This window comes from Pyxicephalus adspersus, chromosome 7 (genome assembly GCF_032062135.1).
Source record: "Pyxicephalus adspersus chromosome 7, UCB_Pads_2.0, whole genome shotgun sequence".
Classification (NCBI taxonomy): domain Eukaryota; kingdom Metazoa; phylum Chordata; class Amphibia; order Anura; family Pyxicephalidae; genus Pyxicephalus; species Pyxicephalus adspersus.
The window spans coordinates 60,701,810-60,726,384 of NC_092864.1; the positions used below are offsets into that span (position 1 = coordinate 60,701,810).

At 38.9% G+C, this 24,575-nt stretch overlaps 1 protein-coding gene across 4 annotated transcripts; it reads left to right on the forward strand.

Moving 5' to 3' along the window:
* The first annotated feature begins 221 nt into the window (after positions 1-221).
* METTL21A (methyltransferase 21A, HSPA lysine) lies at positions 222-23,506 on the forward strand. Of its 4 annotated transcripts, none has more exons than XM_072418689.1 (5): positions 222-324; positions 8,255-8,350; positions 9,151-9,321; positions 11,556-11,667; positions 22,740-23,506. In XM_072418689.1, the coding sequence occupies exons 3-5, from the start codon at positions 9,175-9,177 to the stop codon at positions 23,129-23,131; spliced, it is 651 nt and encodes a 216-aa protein (XP_072274790.1). In that variant the 5' UTR covers positions 222-324; positions 8,255-8,350; positions 9,151-9,174; the 3' UTR covers positions 23,132-23,506. The 4 variants fall into 4 exon arrangements, with proteins under 4 accessions (XP_072274790.1, XP_072274792.1, XP_072274793.1 ...); XM_072418691.1 differs by lacking the exon at positions 222-324 and adding an exon at positions 390-859; XM_072418692.1 differs by lacking the exon at positions 222-324 and adding an exon at positions 2,400-2,420.
* Positions 23,507-24,575: the final 1,069 nt, after the last annotated feature.

Below are 24,575 nucleotides of genomic sequence, written 5' to 3' on the forward strand. Positions count from 1 at the left end.
CTCACCGGGGCATTCTCCTCGGGTCATCTTCTACCAATCAGCACAGGGGTGGGCGGGCTCTGCATTGAATGCTTAGTTGTGAATTGAGAAGTCCGCTTGATAGGCGGGGAAACAGGTTCTATCCAATCATAGTCTGCAAGTGAGGTGTGAAATCCCGTCTGGACCAATCAGCTATTTACTTGACTGTCAAAATCTTCTTAGGCGTGTCCTACTCACAACGAGGCTTGGAGCGCAGCACATTGTATTAGTTTGTTCTGGTATTGGTTACACTCTGACACGTGGACTCAGCGTCCTGCCACCAATACTATTATGGGGAACATGTAGGTGGGTACATCCTAAAATCCTCATTACCGTAAGCTATGATGTATATATAAAGCTCACTTTGTGTTCCCTTGTTTAGATAAAGTCGGGAAGTATTGAAACATCGAGCAGGTTTTTATTGTTATCCCCTAAGTTGACCAAAACCAAGAGGAAAACATTTTCCACCACATCTGTTCTAGTTCCAGATGTCTCATTCATTTTAGAAGGATTTCCTCTCACTTCCTGTGGGGTCTATAGAACAGGAAGTCAAGCAAAATTCCCCCAGTGGAACAAAGCGCAGCCATTCATTGATGTTTTGTCATTGCAGTATGGAGAAAATCAATTTTCATTACAGAACATTGCAGCAGGGTTTAGTGGGAGGTTTCACAGAACTGAAGAATAGCACCTGATCAGGTGGGGGGTTATTGCAGAAAGGAACAGGCGCCCTGCTGCGTTCACACCTGTACAGGAGCACACCATCCCATCACGGCCAATCACAATGGCCATAGATCGTAAGGAAGCATGAAAATGGTGCTGCCCTTCAATGGAACAGGGATAGGTGAGCAGCTTGAGTTTAGTTGTGCTTTAAAACTGTAAAACCTAGGCATGCCCCATCACATAGCCCAGAACAGCATTCCTGTTTTCCTTAAAACACATTTCCAGCCACTGCTCCTGATGGCAGTTTCTTGGGTATGCAGTAGTCCAGAAAGGAGAATTACAGGTAAGTATGATGACAATTTTCCATATTCAGGTCTAGGGGGGTCCCTGCTAAATGCAGTGCTTTGGGATTAGTAGAAACACGTGCCTTACATTTGTGGGCAAAGTGCCAGCTAAAAAGGCCATTGATGTAATGCAGCGGGGAAAAAGGAAAGACATATCTTAAAGAAGGACTAAACTCAGAAATGTCACTTCATAAGAGGGTAGACAAATTTTATGTAAGGTAAAAATTCTGTTTTGTTTTTTTTTTAATTCAACACCCTTTTTGACCCTAAAAAAAAAAAAAAAAAAAAGGTGCAGCACCGCCCCCTAATTGGGCAATCAAGAATAAATGGAAGTGCAAGATACCTACGTCACGCATCCCGGAGGCTCTTAGGTGCATCTCAGGCATGTGCAGAAGGAGCCTTTTAGTCAGTTTTTTTTCCATCCTACATCACCCAATCTCGCGCCTGGGTTGGGGGGACGTATGAAGAAGAACCAGGAAGAAGAGGAGAAGATGGCTCGGGGACGGATGCCAGGACGGCACGGGACCCGATAGAAGAGACCTCTGGATGAATCAGACAGCCCTGCGGGATTGAAGGTAAGTGTATTTTCTTTTTTGTTTTATGCAGTTTTCAGTTTAGTTCCTCTTTAAGAAACACAGAAGAACCTTTGGAGAAACCCTGGCTGAGAATGGCTGGCCTATTAGGATCACAAATTTAAAGCAGATTTAAACCACAGTTTTTACTTTTTTATGTTATTATTACTTTATATAAAGTAAAATATTTATTTTTTATTGGGAATCCCCTCCTCTTCCAAATGGGAGTGAAGAGCCTCCCAGGATACCCATGTCATGCATTCCAGGAGGCTTCTGGCTGCTCCTTCTGCACATGCCCGAGATCGGGTGGTTTTCCTTTACTAGTTCTCAAAGAGGGGCATTTTCCTACACTGAGAGGAAAGAGATGCTGACCTCACGCATGTGCAGTGTGATCTGCACCCTTTTTTTCCCTCTTTACAGTGGCTATGTCACCCGATCTTGTGCCTGCGCTGTGTGAGATTAGGTGACGTAGCCAGAAGAAAGAAGAAAATGGCAGCACCCGGTGCTTCCTCCTAACCAGGACAACAGAGAATTCCAGGACCCAATTGAGGGATCTGCGGAATAAAGGTAAGTGTTTTGGGGTTTCTTTTTGGTTCTTTCTTCTTTTTTAGTTTAGTTCTGCTTTAAAACAAGAGGAACCAGTGGTTTCAACTTTATATCCTTAACGATAAAGAGGAAACGGCAATATAGTTCCAGTGACTTGGAGCTGAGTAGTATCTAGTTGAACATATGCAAACCATGTTTCATTTGTCTGTCTATAGGATGCATGAAGAAAGGGACAACAGAAGTAATTGCTGAATGTGTAATAAAGACGTCTGGAACAAGGGTGGGGTTACAATTTGTCAATCATTTTTGTACAAAGTAATATAACCTGTCACAACCAATTAGGTTCCCTTCATTTGTGATCAGATCATTTAAGGGATTATGTGTAGTTTTTTTGTTCTCTTGCACTTTGATTTATCCAGTACACTTTACATGGCTGTCCTTTATGCTGCTAACACAAAAAATATTAGGAAGTTTTTGTTTTGGCTTGTTAATACTTTCTGGACTGGTAAACAATTCCTAGGTTTGTCAGTGATGTAGTGGCTCAACATTACTAAAGCAAAATTACCTGTTGACTTTTTATCTCTTCAGGGTGGGATTGTGGCATTTAGGTTCCTTTTCCTACCATAGCCATTGCAAAAGATCACACTTTTCCCGAAGGAATCTAATCTTTATGTTTTAGAGACAGAGTGAGAATATAAAACAACATAGGGCAGAACAAGGACATTTAGATGGGCTGAATTAACAGTTGAGGAATATAAGAGCTGAAATAATCCAGGGAATATTGGACCCAGTCATCCACAACAGTTTGAAATCAGGTTTAGAGCACGTATTACCTGTATGTATGTATTACATTCATGTATGTATTGTTGCTTTTGGCAATATTTCCCCTTACTACGTTCAGGATAGTAAATGATGGAGGGGAAGGTCAGACAAATGCAACAATGCATTTTAGCAGCGTGAAGAAGAATTCAAACTCATGGGTTCCTCTTGGGCATGAAATATATTGTGCATGCAATACCCTAGCATGGTTTACATTATATATAGCTAATGCTGGAAGTTACAGTACGCTTTGGGGAGGTGAACCCTTGTTTCCAGGACATAGTTATATAAATAAGAGAGTAGAATAAGATATTTATAAATAAATAAAATACATTATTAGTAAATATATAAAAGACTGTAGATTTTCTTTACCATTTTCATGTGACATTTAGTCATTATCTTCCTGTTTTACTCATCATGTCATGTGCTGTATTAACAAATGGCCTGCCGCTGCTGAGTAACAACAGTTCAGTTCTCCTGAATAGTGAATCAGGCCTTTTTATTTTCTTACAGGGTGGTATCCTGAGCACTCACACTGACCTGTGTGGAGAAGTTGGAGATAACTGGGGCCTTTATCAGATCTTTGATAAACATGTTAAAAGAACAAATACATTTGCACACAACACTTGCAAGTTACCAGCATATAGATATGTCCTATGGCATATAATATATATTCATGTAGTATTGATGAGTTTGTTGATAGGAGAAATACAAAGAGTGCCCTAGATTCAGTCACCACAGCAGAGGTAGGAAAAAAAACTTTATTAATAATATTACACAGTTTTTATATAGCGCCAACATATTACACAGCACTGTACAAAGTCTATAGTCTTGTCAGTAGCTGTCCCTCACAGGGGCCACAATCTAATGTCCCTACCATAGTCATATGTCTTTACCACAGTCTAAGGTCAATTTTTTTGGAAGCCAATTACTCAACTGCATGTTTTTGGAATGTGGGAGAAAAGTGGAGTACTGGGAGGAAACCCATGCAAACACAGGGATAGTTTAATGGCCAAGATTTGAACCTAAGCTAACCACTGAGCCACTGTGTTGCCCATTAGTAAGTTAGTAAGCGCTTTGCACTTGTAGTAATGTCACACGTCGGTGACTTTGCTCTGTCTACTTGCAGCTTTGATTCATGTGACCCAGGCTATCCTGCCCTCCTGATATCTCCAAATTTATGGTCATAACTACATTTACTTTTGCATTTATGTTGGATGTTATGGGTGTGTTTCAGATGGGAATGAGTGCTCTACTGTACTACGTGGACTTTTCAAACCAGCTTGGGCATCCACATATAAGATCAGTGTTCCTCAACCTTTTTGGACTTGGGGGGCCTAGAAAACTTTCAGATCTTCAGGGAACCCCTGCTATAATTACTCTATCTACAGCTCACAGTGCATTAGTGTGGTGGTCATTAGAAAGAATGCCCCTTACTTTGCTGGCCAGTGGGAAGAGTGGCATCCTTACAGATAGCCAAAAAGATCATTAGTGTCTAATAAATTAACCTGAAATCAAACACTGGAGGAACTAAACTGAAAAAAAGTTGAATAAACTGGATTGGGTTCTGTATGGTCCTGTTATCTGTCTTCGCCGTAACGCAGAAGAAGCGCTGGGTGCTGCCATCTTCTTCCTGCTTCTGCCTACATCACCCGATCTCGCACTGAGCAGGTGCAAGATTGAGAAAAAAGGGGAGGAGATTCATCCTTTTTATTTTAAAAGGTTTTTAACCCCCCCCCAAAAAAGAGGTAGTTTTTCCCTTACATAAAAGGATTGTCTAACCCAGAAGTCCACAAACTTTTTCGGCCACTAGGCCATTTATGGGGTGGGCAGGAGCACACTAGGCCAGACCCTCAAGTCCCGCCCTAATGGGTCCGCCCCCACTACGAACGCCCCTGAAGGGAAATCCCTCTCCTCTGTATGCATTGCAGAGGAGATGGATTTCCCTTCAGGGTTCCGGTACTTTGTTCCGGCCTAATCCCGGGTCAGCCATCTTTAGGCCAGAGTTTATCAACCTCTGGTCTAACCTAAACAAAGTAAACAATTTAGTTTAGGTTTACTTTATAAGATAGCTGCACCCAAGGAGGAAAGCACTGGGATTGGAGGGAAAAAAAACAATATGTTGGGCGATATTGTCCATCGTCTACGATGGTGAGCAACCCTTACCCTTTATGTAAAATACATATTGTCAGTACCTTCCTGCTTAATATGTAAAAATGGCTCCTTCAGCCTCTGTACTACAAGCACATACGTTTCCTTTTTTCTTTTCCTGTTATGTTTAGCTTTTTGGAAGAAAGAATATATTTTTAGTTCTGAAAGTGGAGGAGCATGTGACTTATTTATCTCTGTATCTTGACTCTTCTTGGTGATTGGCCCAGTGCTGTTAGATGGAACTTGGGTGAAAATTTTCAGCGCCAACTGGAGCCTCTGTGCCTACAGGGAATTCCTTTTATTGTACTCGGCAGCTAATTGAAGCGCCAAGAAAAAAAGGATGAGGGTGGCAATAACTGAACTTAATTGAAATAGTAAAATATTGTGAGCAGAAAGGCAATGTCCATTTTGCAATTAAAAAAAAAAAAACCTTCCTACCTGATCCCATTCTTAATTCTCACCACTCCTCACACTGGGTCTCCATTTATTAAAGCTCTCCTCTTCACTTTCATTGATCACCCAGGTTCACTGATGAAAGTGTATCCTCTCCAGTCTTGGAGAGCTTTAATAAATCAGGTCCTCATTCTGTCCTCTTCCAGGTTAGGTGACCTTGATTGGCCAGGTTCCCATGTGCTGTGCATGTGCAACTTGATTCACTTAACCGCCCTAGCGGTAACCCCGAGTGTGACTCGAGGTAGAAAAAAAGTTGCTAAAAGCAGTAACCCCGAGTCACACTGGGGTTAGGTAAACCTATGGGAAGTAATAGTAAATATAGTCTTGCCTGATCTGCCGGTGTCCCAGGTCGTCCATCGCCGCAATCTCTGTCCTCTTCCTCCACCCGGCTTCTGCACCCGATGAGTAACCAGGGGAGTTCCCAGTGACGTTGGTGCGTGTGTACGTTGCCGGCGGGGCGGGAATCTCAAAATCCATTTGTATTGCATTCAATACAAAATAACTGCTTTGAATTCAATACATTGGATTTTTATCTAATTTATTTTAATTATCTATTTTAATATATATATATATATAGTTTTTTTTTTTTTTAATATATAGATTTTTTAATTTACTCAATCAATTTAATTTTTTATAATTTTGTATTTGTTTTTTGTGTATTATTATATTATACTGTAAAATAAATTTTCATGAAAAACAATGTACCGCTTTTAGACATATAAAACCAGAAAGAAATGAACCGCTAGGGAGGGTAAAAAAAAAGCATTTTTTTTTTTTTTCAATAAAAAAATATTTTCCTATTTATTCTTAGTTCCACTTTAAAGTGAATGTGTGCTTTGTTTTATCATCCAAGTACAGATTCACTTTAAGTAAATTAAAATGTTTCTGTTGGCATGTTTTATTTCAGCTACATATCTGCATTGATTATACCTGCTTCTGTCTAAAATAAACGCTAGCTGCATTTATATAGCAATGGTTCATATTCTTCCTCTTATTCCCCCACTCTCATCTTCCAGCTCCGTCTAATTGCTATGGGATGCTGCAGAATTTATAAGACATTTTGATAAATGAGTTCTGCAGAATTGGGGGATCCCAAGGCTACAAACATTCCAACAGCATCTGGGGATTTTCTTTCTTTGTCTTCCTAATGATAAATCCATACAACAAATTTCCAGGAGGAGCAAAACCTTCTTTAATGAAATTGTGTATAAATTTTAAAACATATAAAAACCTTACATAGTTTCTGAGTGTACTTTAGAAGTATAGAATATTATGCTTTGTGGCTTTAAATGACAGAAAGGGTTTGTTATAAACAACAACAAATGGATTTGTCAATATTCTGTCATTGTGCAGCTGCTTCCCACTCCTGTTTTATCTGCAGCTAAGACATATGGAGTTTGTCGCAGCTGCCAGGGATTGCGAGCAAATGTCTTCCAGTCAATGCGCAGTTGCTATTTATATCAAATATCACTGGCGCTCAGTGCCCAGCCAACCGAGGTTGTATGTGTTTAGTGCAGAAGGGGCAACATTAAATTATTAGGATTTGGAAAAAAATGATCACTGGCAAATCAAGACATAAATAATTTGCTATTTGTTAACAAATGTTTTCAATCCTGGACTTGATCCATTCCAGGTTTGCTGGATCACCCAGCTTCACTGATTAAAGTGTATCCTCTCCAACCTTAAGAGCTTTAATAAATTAGGCCCATAATGTTGTTGAACCTAAATCTGACCAAGTCAAACAACCCCACATCATAGCACTGTCCTCACAGACCTGGGGTCTTTTTTGGCCAGGCAGTGTATATAGTAACAAGCCATTTAAATTTCAGTGTTTGTGGAATGTAAACCAAAAAGTTGAATATTACTGAAATGTATTTACCGTAATTTCCATTCTATTTCCTTGTAGGTAAAATGCATTTTGTTGAATATAAAGCTGAGCTTGGCAGTTCTTTGACTTGCTTATTTGCTTTCAAGCAGACATATAATAAATAATAATAATTAATAAACAGAAATAATTCTTAATTTAATTCAGCAGACTTTTACCTAGGAAAATGTACTATGAAATTACAGAAAGACTCCATATGTACCAAACACAATATATGCTTCCTCCAGCAGATGGTTCTGGTTTGTGCTTGGGGCAATGGATTGTTAGCCAGCAATACTATAGCGCTGTCTGACAGTGTACTTTCCTTTCTGCAGGCTTGAATTGACCAGTGCCATGGCATGGGTCATGTGACCACCTACTGGAAGGCGTCCAGATACTAGATTTTTTTTGCAAAAATCTGGAACAAAAGTCGCATGAACTGTTGAATATTTCCTGATATGCACACAGGTTTACGCAGTAATAAACTGTGCTAAAACAAGATATGGGCTTGATTTATTAAAGCTTTCACCAAGACTGAAGAAGATAGACTATCATGGGTGAACCTGGGAAATCCAGCAAACCTGGAATTATTCTAGTCCAGGACTGGAAAACCTTGCCATAAATGTTACAATTTATGATGGCAAATGATTTTAAGAAATCCATTCCAAAAGCTTCACCCATGATAGTCTATCTTCTCAGGTCTTAGAAAGCTTTAATAAATGAGGCACTGTTTGTATATAATGACAATATAATTACCAAGTTTGGTTAATCATTCTATGAATGCTGTACATTTTATAAATATTATATTTTTATTATTTGTATTCCAGAGGTTACTTCACAGGGAGAAGTGCAGCCTACTTTTTGTTCAGTTACCAGGTGGGGATATATTTGTGGACAGTTACCCGCTGATAAGCTTTGTTCTGGTGAGTCACAGTAACTTGCTCTGATTTGAAATGCAAACCGAAAACTTTTTAGGATTTGGATTTATGCTTGTCTGACATTGGTATAGCAACATAGGGTTATACTGTAACAAAGATTGCATCCACTCCAGCTCCCTCCCCATTTAAATATAATCTCCTGATAAAAGCAAAAAACAATAGGAATTTTTTTTTAACCAGTCACAAACATGTTCATAAATATTTTCTTAATAGCTACAAACTTTATAAAACTATTTTTTTGTGCACTAAATACCATTTTGGAGCAAGATATTACCTTTCAAAAGTAGCATCATGGATGAGCTTCAGATCTCCTCTTCGGAGGCCAGAACTGTGGGTGGGACAAAGTAGGTCCTCCGGGTACAGGCCGAATGTAGAAACTAACAAAAGTGGATACAAGGTCCGGCACTGTACATAGGTAGAGAGAGCAACATTGGACAGGAAACTTTTACACAAAGTACAGGCAAAAAGAGGCAAAGTACATGAGATGTTCCATGCAGGTTTCTGCATGGATCGAGAAGAAATACACAATAAATTCTAAAATTCAAGTAAGAGTCAGCATGCCATCTACTGGTGTGACCTCTATATAAACCAATAATCTTTATCTTGTGGCATTAGAGGGTGAACAAACGTCAGGTTACACTTAAGTATATAAGGTATATATAAAGAAAGCAAATATATATGGAAGCTTTATGCATCTTAGCTTTTTAGAGACAAGAAGACGAACTGTTGTGTAATATATGTTTAAAAACTGTAATTTATTCATTCATATTGTGTTCCCATTTTAGGTTAAGAAGTTCTAATCTGATGACATGGCATTGGTGCCGTATGATGAGACTGTACTCAATGGCCTTAAAAGGTTTCATAATTCCTCTGCGTCCTACACCTTTGCCAACCACACAATACAAATCAAGCAAAACTGGAAAGAGTTAGGAGTAGCAGCAGTTGTCTGGGATGCTGTATGTATTACATTGTATATTTCATTTGCTTTTCTGTGTTGAAAAATCTAGTGCATAAATAATATAAGAAAATCTTTTCCAGGATAAAGATAACCTGTCATGAGTTTGGGAATTGAAGAGGAGATCATAATAAAATGAATACATAAGCAAAGGCCACCTTCAGTAATAATCACATTTGTAAATGATAAGTAAAGAGAGAATTAGAGATACAGGCAGCTTTTTCACTTCCATAAACATGTAGACTATATTAATATTCTAATAATAACATGAAAGATAATAAAACAAAGTTAAAAAGAAAAGTGCATTATATGTGCCACACGTTATTGGTCCTTTGCATACGTTGCATTTTTAAAAGGGCAGGGACTTTGTAATGTGTTTCTTCTTTTCTACGTAGCAAGTGTTTTCAAAGAAATGGCCATTTTGCTTTCTCCTGTCCCTGGAGGAACAGCAGTTTCATTGGACTTGCAATGTACTGTATACAGAATTGTGTAATATGAAAAAACAACAAGAATAGAAAGAATGAAAAAAAAATATTGCCAACAATTCTATGATTTCTTTCCAAAGTTGTGTGTGTGTGTGTGTGTGTGTGTGTGTGTGTGTGTGTGCGTGTGCTTTACAAATGCTTCCAAATACTTTTATTTGAAATGATACAGCAGTACCAAAATCATTGAAATTATCTAGCTTGGGTGCCCAGTCCGTATGCACATAATAACAATGTATGGTGAATGCATTTCTGCATTCAGTGGTCATCTGAATATAGTGTAAAAAGTAATTTGATTTTGTATTGCAGTAACACACAATTAAAACATGGTGTTGCAATGCTGATTATCGAGGTGCCAATGGCACATCAAGGAACCTGTTTTAGACAATGCACTCATGTAAACTATATTACCATTGTTGTGTGCTGAACCGAAAGAGAGGGGCTTGTGCATTGTGGTGCTTTACTCCCAGAATGTTAGTGCTTCACATTACTTTAAAACCAGCCCTAGTCGAAATTTTGCCAAAAAAACCAACTTATATGATTTGGCATTTTTTTGTAATAGGGAGTAAATTTCTATATTCCAAGATATCCGGCAATCCTTTTCAGAACCTCTGTACAAAAACAAAACAGTTGTCATTGTATTTATTAAGTTATAACAAGCATTAATTTACTATCAATATATTCTAACATTGATGCTTTAAATGTAAAATCTGTTTGTCATTTGAAACCCCTATTTAATGTACAGTGCTGCATAATATGTTGGCGTTATATAAATCCTGTTTATTAATAATAATAACGCGTAAGAGTGATAAGCTGTTAAAACTAGCTGTTTAAGCTTCAAGTTGCAGGACTGATAAAGTTCGCCTCCCCCATGTGAATGCACAGTGTGATTTAGAAAGCCTTTCTCCTAGCATCACAAGAAGATTTCATTCTCCCTCTGATACTGAAAATACCAGGTTTGTCCTGCATGGACAAAGCTAAAAAGTTTTTCACAAATTAGATGATTTGCACATAGTGTACTAAAAGTGAATTGTTAATATATCAGGACTTTTTGGATCCTCGGAAACAATAGTTTACTTAATAAATACTCCCCTTTTTTTATTCTGCTAGTATGAAATGTAGGTGAGTAATTGCTTCCTGTGAACATTCATTTTCCTCTTCCTGGAGTGCCTGGCATGGAATTACATTTGAGCATCTGTGCTCTTTCCCAAGCCAGCTCTGTTTGGATTTCTGTTATGGCTGTGATAAGCGTGTCTTGGAATTCATGGGTCATTCTACTATGCAGCTTTGCTTGCTGTCCTTCCAAGACCTTAATGATGTTTTAGGGATGATTTAATAACATATACATTAAATATCAGATTGAGAAAATTTGTACAGATTTGTGTACTTTCTGGTTAGTGTCTTTTATAAAGCACAGGATATACTGGGCTCAAGCAGCTCAGTTTTGCATTATCCTTTGACCCTGTGTCGGACCAACATGTCATTATAAACTAATATACATGATTATATCACAAACAAAATCTTCCCACTATGGGTTGGTATATTAATGAACCAATATTGGTCTTCTATTGGATTCCATTTTGATTAGTTTGCATCCTAAAATGAAAAAAGGTATAAACTTACTATAGCCTTCTGACTACTGTAGAGGCAAACCTAAAAGATAAGTATAGTTTTAAATGAAAGTATATATTAAATGCCTACAAATAGTCCTGTATGTTATGTTTTAACTAATTTGTATATCATCACTCCACAGGCAATTGTTCTTTGCATGTACTTAGAAGCTGGCGGCATTAACCTGAACGGGCGCTCTGTGATAGAACTGGGTGCCGGGACAGGACTGGTAGGGATTGTGGCTGCATTACTCGGTAAGTATCGTAAAAATAATAGACAAAAATGTATACTCCTTAAATTTTTATATTATTTTGCTGTTCGCATAGCCGGAACATGACATACAAAAATGTTGGGGTCAATATAATTTTTTGATGTGTGGTTTATTTACCATCTTAATGATGAAAGGCTCTATAAATATTTTAAAATGATTCAAGAAGCTTTCACATATTTGTCTAATTGGATTGAATTGGAAACTGTGTAAATCTTGTGTAAATACACCATTAAGAGTTCCTGTATGTAATAGAAATTAATTAATAGGTACCTAAGTAATAGGTTGACCATATAAAGAACATGGCTAAGTATGTATATTACACAACAACAGAATAACATTATTAAAAATGTACTGTTACATACATAAAATAGAAAACACAAATAGCACAAAGTCTGATTCATTCTTATAAAATGGTAGAGCCCTATAAACAGATAACACCATGAGCCTTGTGTAACATTCAAGTCCACTTTTTATTATTAAACAATATTATTTTTAGCGCCAACATATTACACAGCACTGTAGAATAAATAGGGTTGTAAATGACAGACAGATACAAACAATTAAACAGGACCCTGTTCAGAAGAGCTTACAATCTAATTATACCCAATCTTTGCTCCAGATATTCTAGTCTCTTTTACACTGGTATTCCACCACAATTTTGAACTGTTGCAGGCGAGCTAAAAACTTTGTAATGATGGAAAAATACATTAGCAAATTCAAGTCCACTGTAGCAATGATGGCGGGTAGTAATAATTCTGATTAGTTTAAAAGAATGAGAGACATGAGCCATGCCAGGCCTCCTCTGCATGTCACAGCTGCAGACACTCCAGTTTTTTTTTACCATTAAACTAATTTCTTTTATTTGCTTCCCCAGTTCAAAACATTTCTGAATCTTTCACGCACATATTTTTTCTTTCCTACGTCATTTTATTTTTTTCAGCTGATAAGTAGGAAGCAGTGCAGACTTCTGTTCTTTGCTGCTATAAATATACACATTTTGGTGGACAGGCTGCATACGTTAGTTTGTGCATACAGGGATTCCTTAGGAACGGACATTCTTTGCTGGATTAAAGTGTTTCTTATATGGCTTTCTAATATCTGGAGCTTTATTATTACTATAATCTACACATTGCAGGCATGGAGGAATGCTGACAGAGACAGAGACTTTCATGTGACATCTGCTCTCAGCTCCCTCCATCACAAAGACACTGCTGTCAGGAAGAATGATGCTGTGCCTACCACCAATCTTGTCATCTTGACTGTCATTGTGGATAACGTGGGCACAGACATGAATATTGATTTATATTTAGATATTGTAAAGGGAAAGTGTATTGTATTTTCAGTTAGCAGAAATTAACTTAGCATTGAATTAGGTACCACAAAATAATATGTAAATGACTTTGACATTTTTTAAATTATTGCTCTTCCATGTTCTTGTCAATGTGTTACATAAGATAAGGCCTTTGCAGTGCTGGGTCCCAGGTTTGAATCTCCCCGTGTTTGTGTGGGTTTCCTCTGGGTACTCTGGTTTCCTCCCACATTCCAAAAACTTGCAGTTAGGTTTTACCCCAAAAATTGACCTTAGACTGTATTAAAGATATATGACTGAGGTAGGGACATTAGATTGCGAGCCCACTTGAGGAACAGCTAGTGACATGATTATGAACTTTGTACAGCGCTGCTTAATGTGACGGTGCTATATAAATACTGTGTAATAATAATAATGCAGTAACTATACCTGGGTGTGTCTTTTTATCAGCCATGGACAGTCGTTTTACAGCAGAGCTTACAGAATGAGGAGCCAATACATGTGCTGACAAAAAGCATGATGATAGAAGTAAAAAGCACAGTGACTGATTAATGAATTCATAACTATTCAGCTTCAGTTTCACCATCCAGCCACTGGGGTTGGAGCATTTAATGATTTTTCTGAGATATATATATATATATATATATATATATATATATATATATATAATTAAAAGTATATATATATAATTAAAAGGATATACTGTCAATTTGCTTCACTCCTAGCTGGCAAAATTGACATCTGTCATTTGGGAGAACAGTGACTTTACATGGTCAGATGACAAAGTTTGATTCTACAGGTAGACACAAGCACCTTTACCATTTACCAACTTCCGTGTTATTATAAATTATTATAAATATTATATTAATTATTATTATTATTTTACAGTAGAACCCCAGCTATCCGGAACTTAGATAACCGTTACGCGACAGCTCTGCTTTCTTGATTGCTCCTGCAGCCCTAGCAGAGCTGCGGCATGCATCCAAGAACACATACCAGAGCTGCGCTAGGGCTGTGGGAGTGATCAGGAGAACAGAGGTCGGCTTATTGCTCTGCATTGTGATTGGCTGAGAATATGGAAACCCTTATGACTGCTCAAGCGTCATCAGGGTTTCCCTTTTCTCAGTCATTCAGCACTAGAGGTGAATGGGGGCAAGTCTCCCATTCAAGTCTAGTGCTGAATGACTGAATAACCTCAATTTCAGAGTAACCTCCGTTACCTGGAATCTACACTTATCTGTAATTGACCATTCCCTTTGTGTGCCGGATAACCGAGGTTCTACTGTACTTTTATATGGCACCAACATATTACACAGCAGTGTACATTAAATAGGGGTTGCAAATGACAGATGACACAGGTGGAGCAGATGACCCCGCCCAGAGGAGCTTACAATCTAAGAAGTTGGGGAAGAATCACTCAATAGGAGGGGAGATATGGAATGGTGGGAAGTAGTGAGGGTTTAAAAGACAGAAGAAGATGGGTAAGTAAGTTTGAAAAGATGGGTTTGAATGTTCTTTTAAATGAGCTGAAAGCTCCAGAAAAATCTTGGAGCCTTGTGTGTGATGAGGGTATGAGAGAGGAAGCTATTAGTAGGTAATTAGAGAAGCGAAGAGGGCGGCTAGGGGAGTATTTTTCTATCGGGTCAGAAAGTGGGAGAAGAACTGTGGAGGGATTTGAAGGCAAAGCACGGGAGCTTGAATTCTTAGGTGAAATGGAAGCAAAGGAAGGGAACTACGAAGTGGCAGCAGAAGAGGAGTGGTGGGAAGGATGGATCTGGTGAAGTGATAATGTCTGGTTGCAGCACTCATAATAGATTGTAGAGGAGAGAGTCAGGTTAGTGGAATACCATAGAGGAGGATGTTACAATAGTCCAGACGAGAGGTGATAAGAGTGTGTACAAGGAGTTTGGTGGTCTCTCATATGGGTGGAAGTGCTCAGTAGTGCCCAGAATGAGACAGAGGAAGATGAGGTGAGTGATGGCAGCCAAGGAGTCTATGAAAGGTTGGAGGGAGCCCTTTGCAGAGACACTTTGCCATGATTGGCCAAGAAAACAGTACCCATGTTAATCAATGTCATTCTTTATTGTAGCAAACACATCTATTAATGAAAAGTTAGCTGCATTACGTTTTGTGTCTTTTATTTGCTTTTTAGTTCAGCTTTAACATCTGCTGAGATAAAAAAAGCAAATCATAGTCATGCATGATGGCAAGGAGCAGATGTAGAACTAAACCCTTACCCATACAAATTGCTATTAGGCTGGTCTGTTATTGCAGAAGGAACACACAATGTCCCTCTTGCAATAAAATACCCTTACCTGCTTGATCGCAATTTTTTAAATACACTTACCTTTCCCATTGCATGCACCGTCATCTTCATTCTTCTCTTCTTCCTGGTTCTGATCTTCCCCATCATAATATTCAGCAACATCAGGTCTGGGGAATACCAGGATATCTAACACATACCCCCAGCTCTGTACACCTAATGTTTTCCAAAAAGAAGACTGTGATCGGGCAGGTAAGTGGATATTTCTTGTCTTAGCTGCAATATTGAACCTGCATGATCGCAGATTTATTTGCAGGACGATTGCTCTGCTTTTAAAGCCCTTCGTAGCTCTGCAGAGCAGGAAGTAGATGGCATGCTGTGAGCTATGACTGTCCTTAAGTTCATATATAAATGCACACTGTACATATAAAATAACAGTTTATCACACATTAACAATGTTTTAATGAAGATGATCTTTTATATTTTTTGATACTGCTAAAATTTTTGAAAAGTCTTTACATTTCCACTACCAGTTTAATGATATATTGTATAGAAAACAATACCAGACTTCTTCTTTATCTGATTGTCTGTCTCTTTGATGTATTTATTAGGGCAATATCTGTGCCAGGTCTATGACTGCTGTTTCTCAAAACTGTAGACACATCCGCATATAAAGGAATTCCAGACTTGGTTCTAAGTTAATTTCTCACTTCATACATAATGCTCATTGTATCATATTGCTAAACTGACCTTACAGCTTATCTTCGTGAACATGTGGCCAGACGATGGACATTCAAGTATTTACATATTCTTAACAAACCATAAACAAGGTTTGAAACCAGTCCACACTAACCTCTAAAGCTGCCAGGGCTTTTAAGTTATCCATCTTTAAATTTTTCAAACAAAGCACCAAAGTTGTTCTCTCAGCAGCTCAACTCCTCCACCAGCAGTTTTTTTGGAGGCTACTCCAACCGCAGATCATCTGTCTAGCAGCTTTCAGCATCTTTAACCATGGAGAGTTGTGCCTTTCTCAGCATCCCCTACTTCTATTTAAACTTTGCCTTTTCGGGTACCTGACCTCGACCTTGTTTCTCGTCTTTCCACCTGCCCTGATCTTGGACTATTCAGACGTTGATACTTCCTTGCTGCCAGCCCCGACCTCAATCTGTCTCGATGCCAACTCTCGCCAGCAGCCTACCCAGTACCTAATCTTTCTCTGACCCTACACCAAAGCCCTCTGTTCTACTTACCCCTGGTGGAGAGATCCTGGGGGCCACAACTTGGTGTTTTCCGTACAGCAAAGTAGTCCGGTGGCCTCTGGGGTTACTGGCCTATCACGCAGGATTACCTGGGGTGCAGAGTCCTGGTGTTTTCCCTACAGGAAAGTAATCCTGCGCCGCTAGAGGTAACCAGTAACCCTGGAGGCCACCAGACGACTTTGCTGTAGGGAAAACACAAAGTCTTGTGAAAACTGTGAGATGCTTAACTCTGTACCCCAGGTAATCCTGCGTCACCTGCCAGGGGAGTGGAACCCTAACAGAAACCCTGTAATCTGTATTGTAAAATTAGAACAGGTGCCCTGGGAGGGATAAGCTGAGATGTTTATTCACACTGCACACACAAAGTATATATCATTTTTTAGCAAAAACAAACTACTTCTTTCTGTTGTTAGAAAATACTGACTTAACTTTCTTACAACTCTTTAGGAATAAGGATGTACAAATGTAAGGTAGACATCAAAATACTGTCGCTGGAATTGATCTTTCATGATTATTTCCAATGACAGAATAATGAGCGAGTTCTGTACATACAGTGCTGTTATGTTCTATACAGAGGGGAGGGGAAGGACAGGTAAGCAGCACCCCTCTGTGATCCAATTTATAGGAAAGTACCCTGGTAATTACTGATAGTTTTTTTTATCATTCTGCCGGGGGGTTGAATGAATGACGTTGGGGGCAAGGCAAGGCAAGGCCGTACCTCTCATGTGACAATCATCTGGTGTGTATGTAGTTTTACATGCTAGGTAAATCTGATGTGGCTTTTTATTATTAGATACTTTCATCTGACAGTGGCTAAGTATGTATATTACACAACAACAGAATAACATTATTAAAAATGTACTGTTACATACATAAAATAGAAAACACAAATAGCACAAAGTCTGATTCATTCTTATAAAATGGTAGAGCCCTATAAACAGATAACACCATGAGCCTTGTGTAACATTCAAGTCCACTTTTTATTATTAAACAATATTATTTTTAGCGCCAACATATTACACAGCACTGTAGAATAAATAGGGTTGTAAATGACAGACAGATACAAACAATTAAACAGGACCCTGTTCAGAAGAGCTTACAATCTAATTATACCCAATCTTTGCTCCAGATATTCTAGTCTCTTTTACACTGGTATTCCACCACAATTTTGAACTGTTGCAGGCGAGCTAAAAACTTTGTAATGATGGAAAAATACATTAGCAAATTCAAGTCCACTGTAGCAATGATGGCGGGTAGTAATAATTCTGATTAGTTTAAAAGAATGAGAGACATGAGCCATGCCAGGCCTCCTCTGCATGTCACAGCTGCAGACACTCCAGTTTTTTTTTACCATTAAACTAATTTCTTTTATTTGCTTCCCCAGTTCAAAACATTTCTGAATCTTTCACGCACATATTTTTTCTTTCCTACGTCATTTTATTTTTTTCAGCTGATAAGTAGGAAGCAGTGCAGACTTCTGTTCTTTGCTGCTATAAATATACACATTTTGGTGGACAGGCTGCATACGTTAGTTTGTGCATACAGGGATTCCTTAGGAACGGACATTCTTTGCTGGATTAAAGTGTTTCTTATATGGCTTTCTAATATCTGGAGCTTTATTATTACTATAATCTACACATTGCAGGCATGGAGGAATGCTGACAGAGACAGAGACTTTCATGTGACATCTGCTCTCAGCTCCCTCCATCACAAAGACACTGCTGTCAGGAAGAATGATGCTGTGCCTACCACCAATCTTGTCATCTTGACTGTCATTGTGGATAACGTGGGCACAGACATGAATATTGATTTATATTTAGATATTGTAAAGGGAAAGTGTATTGTATTTTCAGTTAGCAGAAATTAACTTAGCATTGAATTAGGTACCACAAAATAATATGTAAATGACTTTGACATTTTTTAAATTATTGCTCTTCCATGTTCTTGTCAATGTGTTACATAAGATAAGGCCTTTGCAGTGCTGGGTCCCAGGTTTGAATCTCCCCGTGTTTGTGTGGGTTTCCTCTGGGTACTCTGGTTTCCTCCCACATTCCAAAAACTTGCAGTTAGGTTTTACCCCAAAAATGGACCTTAGACTGTATTAAAGATATATGACTGAGGTAGGGACATTAGATTGCGAGCCCACTTGAGGAACAGCTAGTGACATGATTATGAACTTTGTACAGCGCTGCTTAATGTGACGGTGCTATATAAATACTGTGTAATAATAATAATGCAGTAACTATACCTGGGTGTGTCTTTTTATCAGCCATGGACAGTCGTTTTACAGCAGAGCTTACAGAATGAGGAGCCAATACATGTGCTGACAAAAAGCATGATGATAGAAGTAAAAAGCACAGTGACTGATTAATGAATTCATAACTATTCAGCTTCAGTTTCACCATCCAGCCACTGGGGTTGGAGCATTTAATGATTTTTCTGAGATATATATATATATATATATATATATATATATATATATATATATATATATATATATATATATAATTAAAAGGATATACTGTCAATTTGCTTCACTCCTAGCTGGCAAAATTGACATCTGTCATTTGGGAGAACAGTGACTTTACATGGTCAGATGACAAAGTTTGATTCTACAGGTAGACACAAGCACCTTTACCATTTACCAACTTCCGTGTTATTATAAATTATTATAAATATTATATTAATTATTATTATTATTTTACAGTAGAACCCCAGCTATCCGGAACTTAGATAACCGTTACGCGACAGCTCTGCTTTCTTGATTGCTCCTGCAGCCCTAGCAGAGCTGCGGCATGCATCCAAGAACACATACCAGAGCTGCGCTAGGGCTGTGGGAGTGATCAGGAGAACAGAGGTCGGCTTATTGCTCTGCATTGTGATTGGCTGAGAATATGGAAACCCTTATGACTGCTCAAGCGTCATCAGGGTTTCCCTTTTCTCAGTCATTCAGCACTAGAGGTGAATGGGGGCAAGTCTCCCATTCAAGTCTAGTGCTGAATGACTGAATAACCTCAATTTCAGAGTAACCTCCGTTACCTGGAATCTACACTTATCTGTAATTGACCATTCCCTTTGTGTGCCGGATAACCGAGGTTCTACTGTACTTTTATATGGCACCAACATATTACACAGCAGTGTACATTAAATAGGGGTTGCAAATGACAGATGACACAGGTGGAGCAGATGACCCCGCCCAGAGGAGCTTACAATCTAAGAAGTTGGGGAAGAATCACTCAATAGGAGGGGAGATATGGAATGGTGGGAAGTAGTGAGGGTTTAAAAGACAGAAGAAGATGGGTAAGTAAGTTTGAAAAGATGGGTTTGAATGTTCTTTTAAATGAGCTGAAAGCTCCAGAAAAATCTTGGAGCCTTGTGTGTGATGAGGGTATGAGAGAGGAAGCTATTAGTAGGTAATTAGAGAAGCGAAGAGGGCGGCTAGGGGAGTATTTTTCTATCGGGTCAGAAAGTGGGAGAAGAACTGTGGAGGGATTTGAAGGCAAAGCACGGGAGCTTGAATTCTTAGGTGAAATGGAAGCAAAGGAAGGGAACTACGAAGTGGCAGCAGAAGAGGAGTGGTGGGAAGGATGGATCTGGTGAAGTGATAATGTCTGGTTGCAGCACTCATAATAGATTGTAGAGGAGAGAGTCAGGTTAGTGGAATACCATAGAGGAGGATGTTACAATAGTCCAGACGAGAGGTGATAAGAGTGTGTACAAGGAGTTTGGTGGTCTCTCATATGGGTGGAAGTGCTCAGTAGTGCCCAGAATGAGACAGAGGAAGATGAGGTGAGTGATGGCAGCCAAGGAGTCTATGAAAGGTTGGAGGGAGCCCTTTGCAGAGACACTTTGCCATGATTGGCCAAGAAAACAGTACCCATGTTAATCAATGTCATTCTTTATTGTAGCAAACACATCTATTAATGAAAAGTTAGCTGCATTACGTTTTGTGTCTTTTATTTGCTTTTTAGTTCAGCTTTAACATCTGCTGAGATAAAAAAAGCAAATCATAGTCATGCATGATGGCAAGGAGCAGATGTAGAACTAAACCCTTACCCATACAAATTGCTATTAGGCTGGTCTGTTATTGCAGAAGGAACACACAATGTCCCTCTTGCAATAAAATACCCTTACCTGCTTGATCGCAATTTTTTAAATACACTTACCTTTCCCATTGCATGCACCGTCATCTTCATTCTTCTCTTCTTCCTGGTTCTGATCTTCCCCATCATAATATTCAGCAACATCAGGTCTGGGGAATACCAGGATATCTAACACATACCCCCAGCTCTGTACACCTAATGTTTTCCAAAAAGAAGACTGTGATCGGGCAGGTAAGTGGATATTTCTTGTCTTAGCTGCAATATTGAACCTGCATGATCGCAGATTTATTTGCAGGACGATTGCTCTGCTTTTAAAGCCCTTCGTAGCTCTGCAGAGCAGGAAGTAGATGGCATGCTGTGAGCTATGACTGTCCTTAAGTTCATATATAAATGCACACTGTACATATAAAATAACAGTTTATCACACATTAACAATGTTTTAATGAAGATGATCTTTTATATTTTTTGATACTGCTAAAATTTTTGAAAAGTCTTTACATTTCCACTACCAGTTTAATGATATATTGTATAGAAAACAATACCAGACTTCTTCTTTATCTGATTGTCTGTCTCTTTGATGTATTTATTAGGGCAATATCTGTGCCAGGTCTATGACTGCTGTTTCTCAAAACTGTAGACACATCCGCATATAAAGGAATTCCAGACTTGGTTCTAAGTTAATTTCTCACTTCATACATAATGCTCATTGTATCATATTGCTAAACTGACCTTACAGCTTATCTTCGTGAACATGTGGCCAGACGATGGACATTCAAGTATTTACATATTCTTAACAAACCATAAACAAGGTTTGAAACCAGTCCACACTAACCTCTAAAGCTGCCAGGGCTTTTAAGTTATCCATCTTTAAATTTTTCAAACAAAGCACCAAAGTTGTTCTCTCAGCAGCTCAACTCCTCCACCAGCAGTTTTTTTGGAGGCTACTCCAACCGCAGATCATCTGTCTAGCAGCTTTCAGCATCTTTAACCATGGAGAGTTGTGCCTTTCTCAGCATCCCCTACTTCTATTTAAACTTTGCCTTTTCGGGTACCTGACCTCGACCTTGTTTCTCGTCTTTCCACCTGCCCTGATCTTGGACTATTCAGACGTTGATACTTCCTTGCTGCCAGCCCCGACCTCAATCTGTCTCGATGCCAACTCTCGCCAGCAGCCTACCCAGTACCTAATCTTTCTCTGACCCTACACCAAAGCCCTCTGTTCTACTTACCCCTGGTGGAGAGATCCTGGGGGCCACAACTTGGTGTTTTCCGTACAGCAAAGTAGTCCGGTGGCCTCTGGGGTTACTGGCCTATCACGCAGGATTACCTGGGGTGCAGAGTCCTGGTGTTTTCCCTACAGGAAAGTAATCCTGCGCCGCTAGAGGTAACCAGTAACCCTGGAGGCCACCAGACGACTTTGCTGTAGGGAAAACACAAAGTCTTGTGAAAACTGTGAGATGCTTAACTCTGTACCCCAGGTAATCCTGCGTCACCTGCCAGGGGAGTGGAACCCTAACAGAAACCCTGTAATCTGTATTGTAAAATTAGAACAGGTGCCCTGGGAGGGATAAGCTGAGATGTTTATTCACACTGCACACACAAAGTATATATCATTTTTTAGCAAAAACAAACTACTTCTTTCTGTTGTTAGAAAATACTGACTTAACTTTCTTACAACTCTTTAGGAATAAGGATGTACAAATGTAAGGTAGACATCAAAATACTGTCGCTGGAATTGATCTTTCATGATTATTTCCAATGACAGAATAATGAGCGAGTTCTGTACATACAGTGCTGTTATGTTCTATACAGAGGGGAGGGGAAGGACAGGTAAGCAGCACCCCTCTGTGATCCAATTTATAGGAAAGTACCCTGGTAATTACTGATAGTTTTTTTTATCATTCTGCCGGGGGGTTGAATGAATGACGTTGGGGGCAAGGCAAGGCAAGGCCGTACCTCTCATGTGACAATCATCTGGTGTGTATGTAGTTTTACATGCTAGGTAAATCTGATGTGGCTTTTTATTATTAGATACTTTCATCTGACAGGCCATTATCAGTACATTTTAAGCAAATTTAAAACCATTTTTTTTGTTTTTCCTACAATCTGCTTCTGTTCTAGGTGCCGAAGTTACAGTGACAGATCGAGAAGTAGCCTTGGAATTTTTAAATACAAATGTTCATGATAATGTTCCAGAGGATCTTCTACCCAAAGTATCTGTAAAACCACTCACATGGGGTAAAGGGCTGGAGGACTTCTCACCATTTGATGTCATTGTAGGAGCAGATATTATCTATTTGGAAGAAACATTCCAAGATTTGCTGAACACTATTCTCCATCTTGGTACAGAGAATACGGTTATCTTACTATCATGCAAACTCAGATACCAGCGTGATCATCATTTCCTGGACATGATGAAGCAACATTTCTCTGTGGTTGAGGTCCTTTATGACCAGAAAGTTGACGTCCATATTTATAAAGCAATGAAGATATGTCATGGAAAAGAACTCTGAGGGGAAAAAGGATGCTGATACAAACAATGGTGTACATTTCCATCAAATAAAACTTGTCAAGACAGCTGTTATCAAGCCCAACCAAAGCTCCCATTCAGTGCTGAAGGCAGGGATTATGTGATTTTAGAAAATACACTACCTTCAGGGCAGAGCACACCTCAGCAGCATGATACAAATCTCTGCCGTTGACCCAGCATTGCTTTAAGAATTGGCCTATAGTATTACATAGGGCAAAAGCTGTCTTGACTGGTTGCATTTAAAAAAAATGGATATTTGCTGCATTACATTTTTAAACCTTAAGTCTGTTATTTGCATAACCTTTTTATAATATGGATAACATTGTGGTAGCTATTTGTTAATAAATTATGCATTTCATAGTTTTGTCCTGAATTAATGCTTACCTGAATATCCATTAATAATGTATCTACCACTTTGGCCTTAAAATGTGTATATACATACACCTACGCACACATACTGATCAAACAAAACACTAAATAGCACCTATTTCTCAATCGGGGATCCATGGAGCATCTGTGGCTTGGTCCAAAGGTTGCCAGAGGTTCCTTGAGAAATTGGTAATTTTTGACTCTTAGATTAGTTTACCTGATATCAGTGATGCTTTTGGCTATCTGTAAGGATGACATTTCTACAGACCACCACACTAATATACTGTGAGCTATGAATATAGTAATTATTGCAGGGCTACCACAAAATAACATAAGCCTTGGAGGTAAGAGAAGCATCCACTCTGCTACCTTATGTACTTGTCCCCTATACTTAAATGAACATTTAACCTTTGCAGTGGGAAGTCTAACTGCCTCTGTTGGCGTGCCTTCTTCCAATAGTCCATCCCCCTGCTATCTCTTCTATAAGTAATCCATGCATATGCATCCAGCCATTCATATGATATAAAAGAAAATGTTATTTATCACACGAGAGACACCTTTTATCACTTTATGGACCACTTAAGATGCTCATACCACACATGTACTGTGTGTTCCGACTTTTGCTGTGGAGTCAGCAAAATGTGCCAACTCCAACTCCTAATTAATTTATTGTAGCAATGTTAAAATGTGTTTAACAGACAATACAATACAATAAAGTATTTTTCTGCTGTAAGGAGCACAGTGAGTAGTTAACCAGTAAAAAGTACAGCTGAGATTTAATGCAACCTGATAAGTATGACAATCAAGACATTTGCTCATAGTCAGGACACCTGAGTATTAGGCAATTAGATAGGAGGGCTCCCTAGAGCTTCATCCCTGTACCGAATGAGCTGCCCTAATACAGCACCTCCTTTGCACAACAAGCTACAACATCAGCTCCAATTGAAGATCAGCACACACAGTAAAATAAAGCAGACACTGCCTAACTTACTCTTTTGTGTAGTTTTTATTTTGATTTTGTTTAATTAATGCCAAAGGATGTGGATTGCATACTCCTC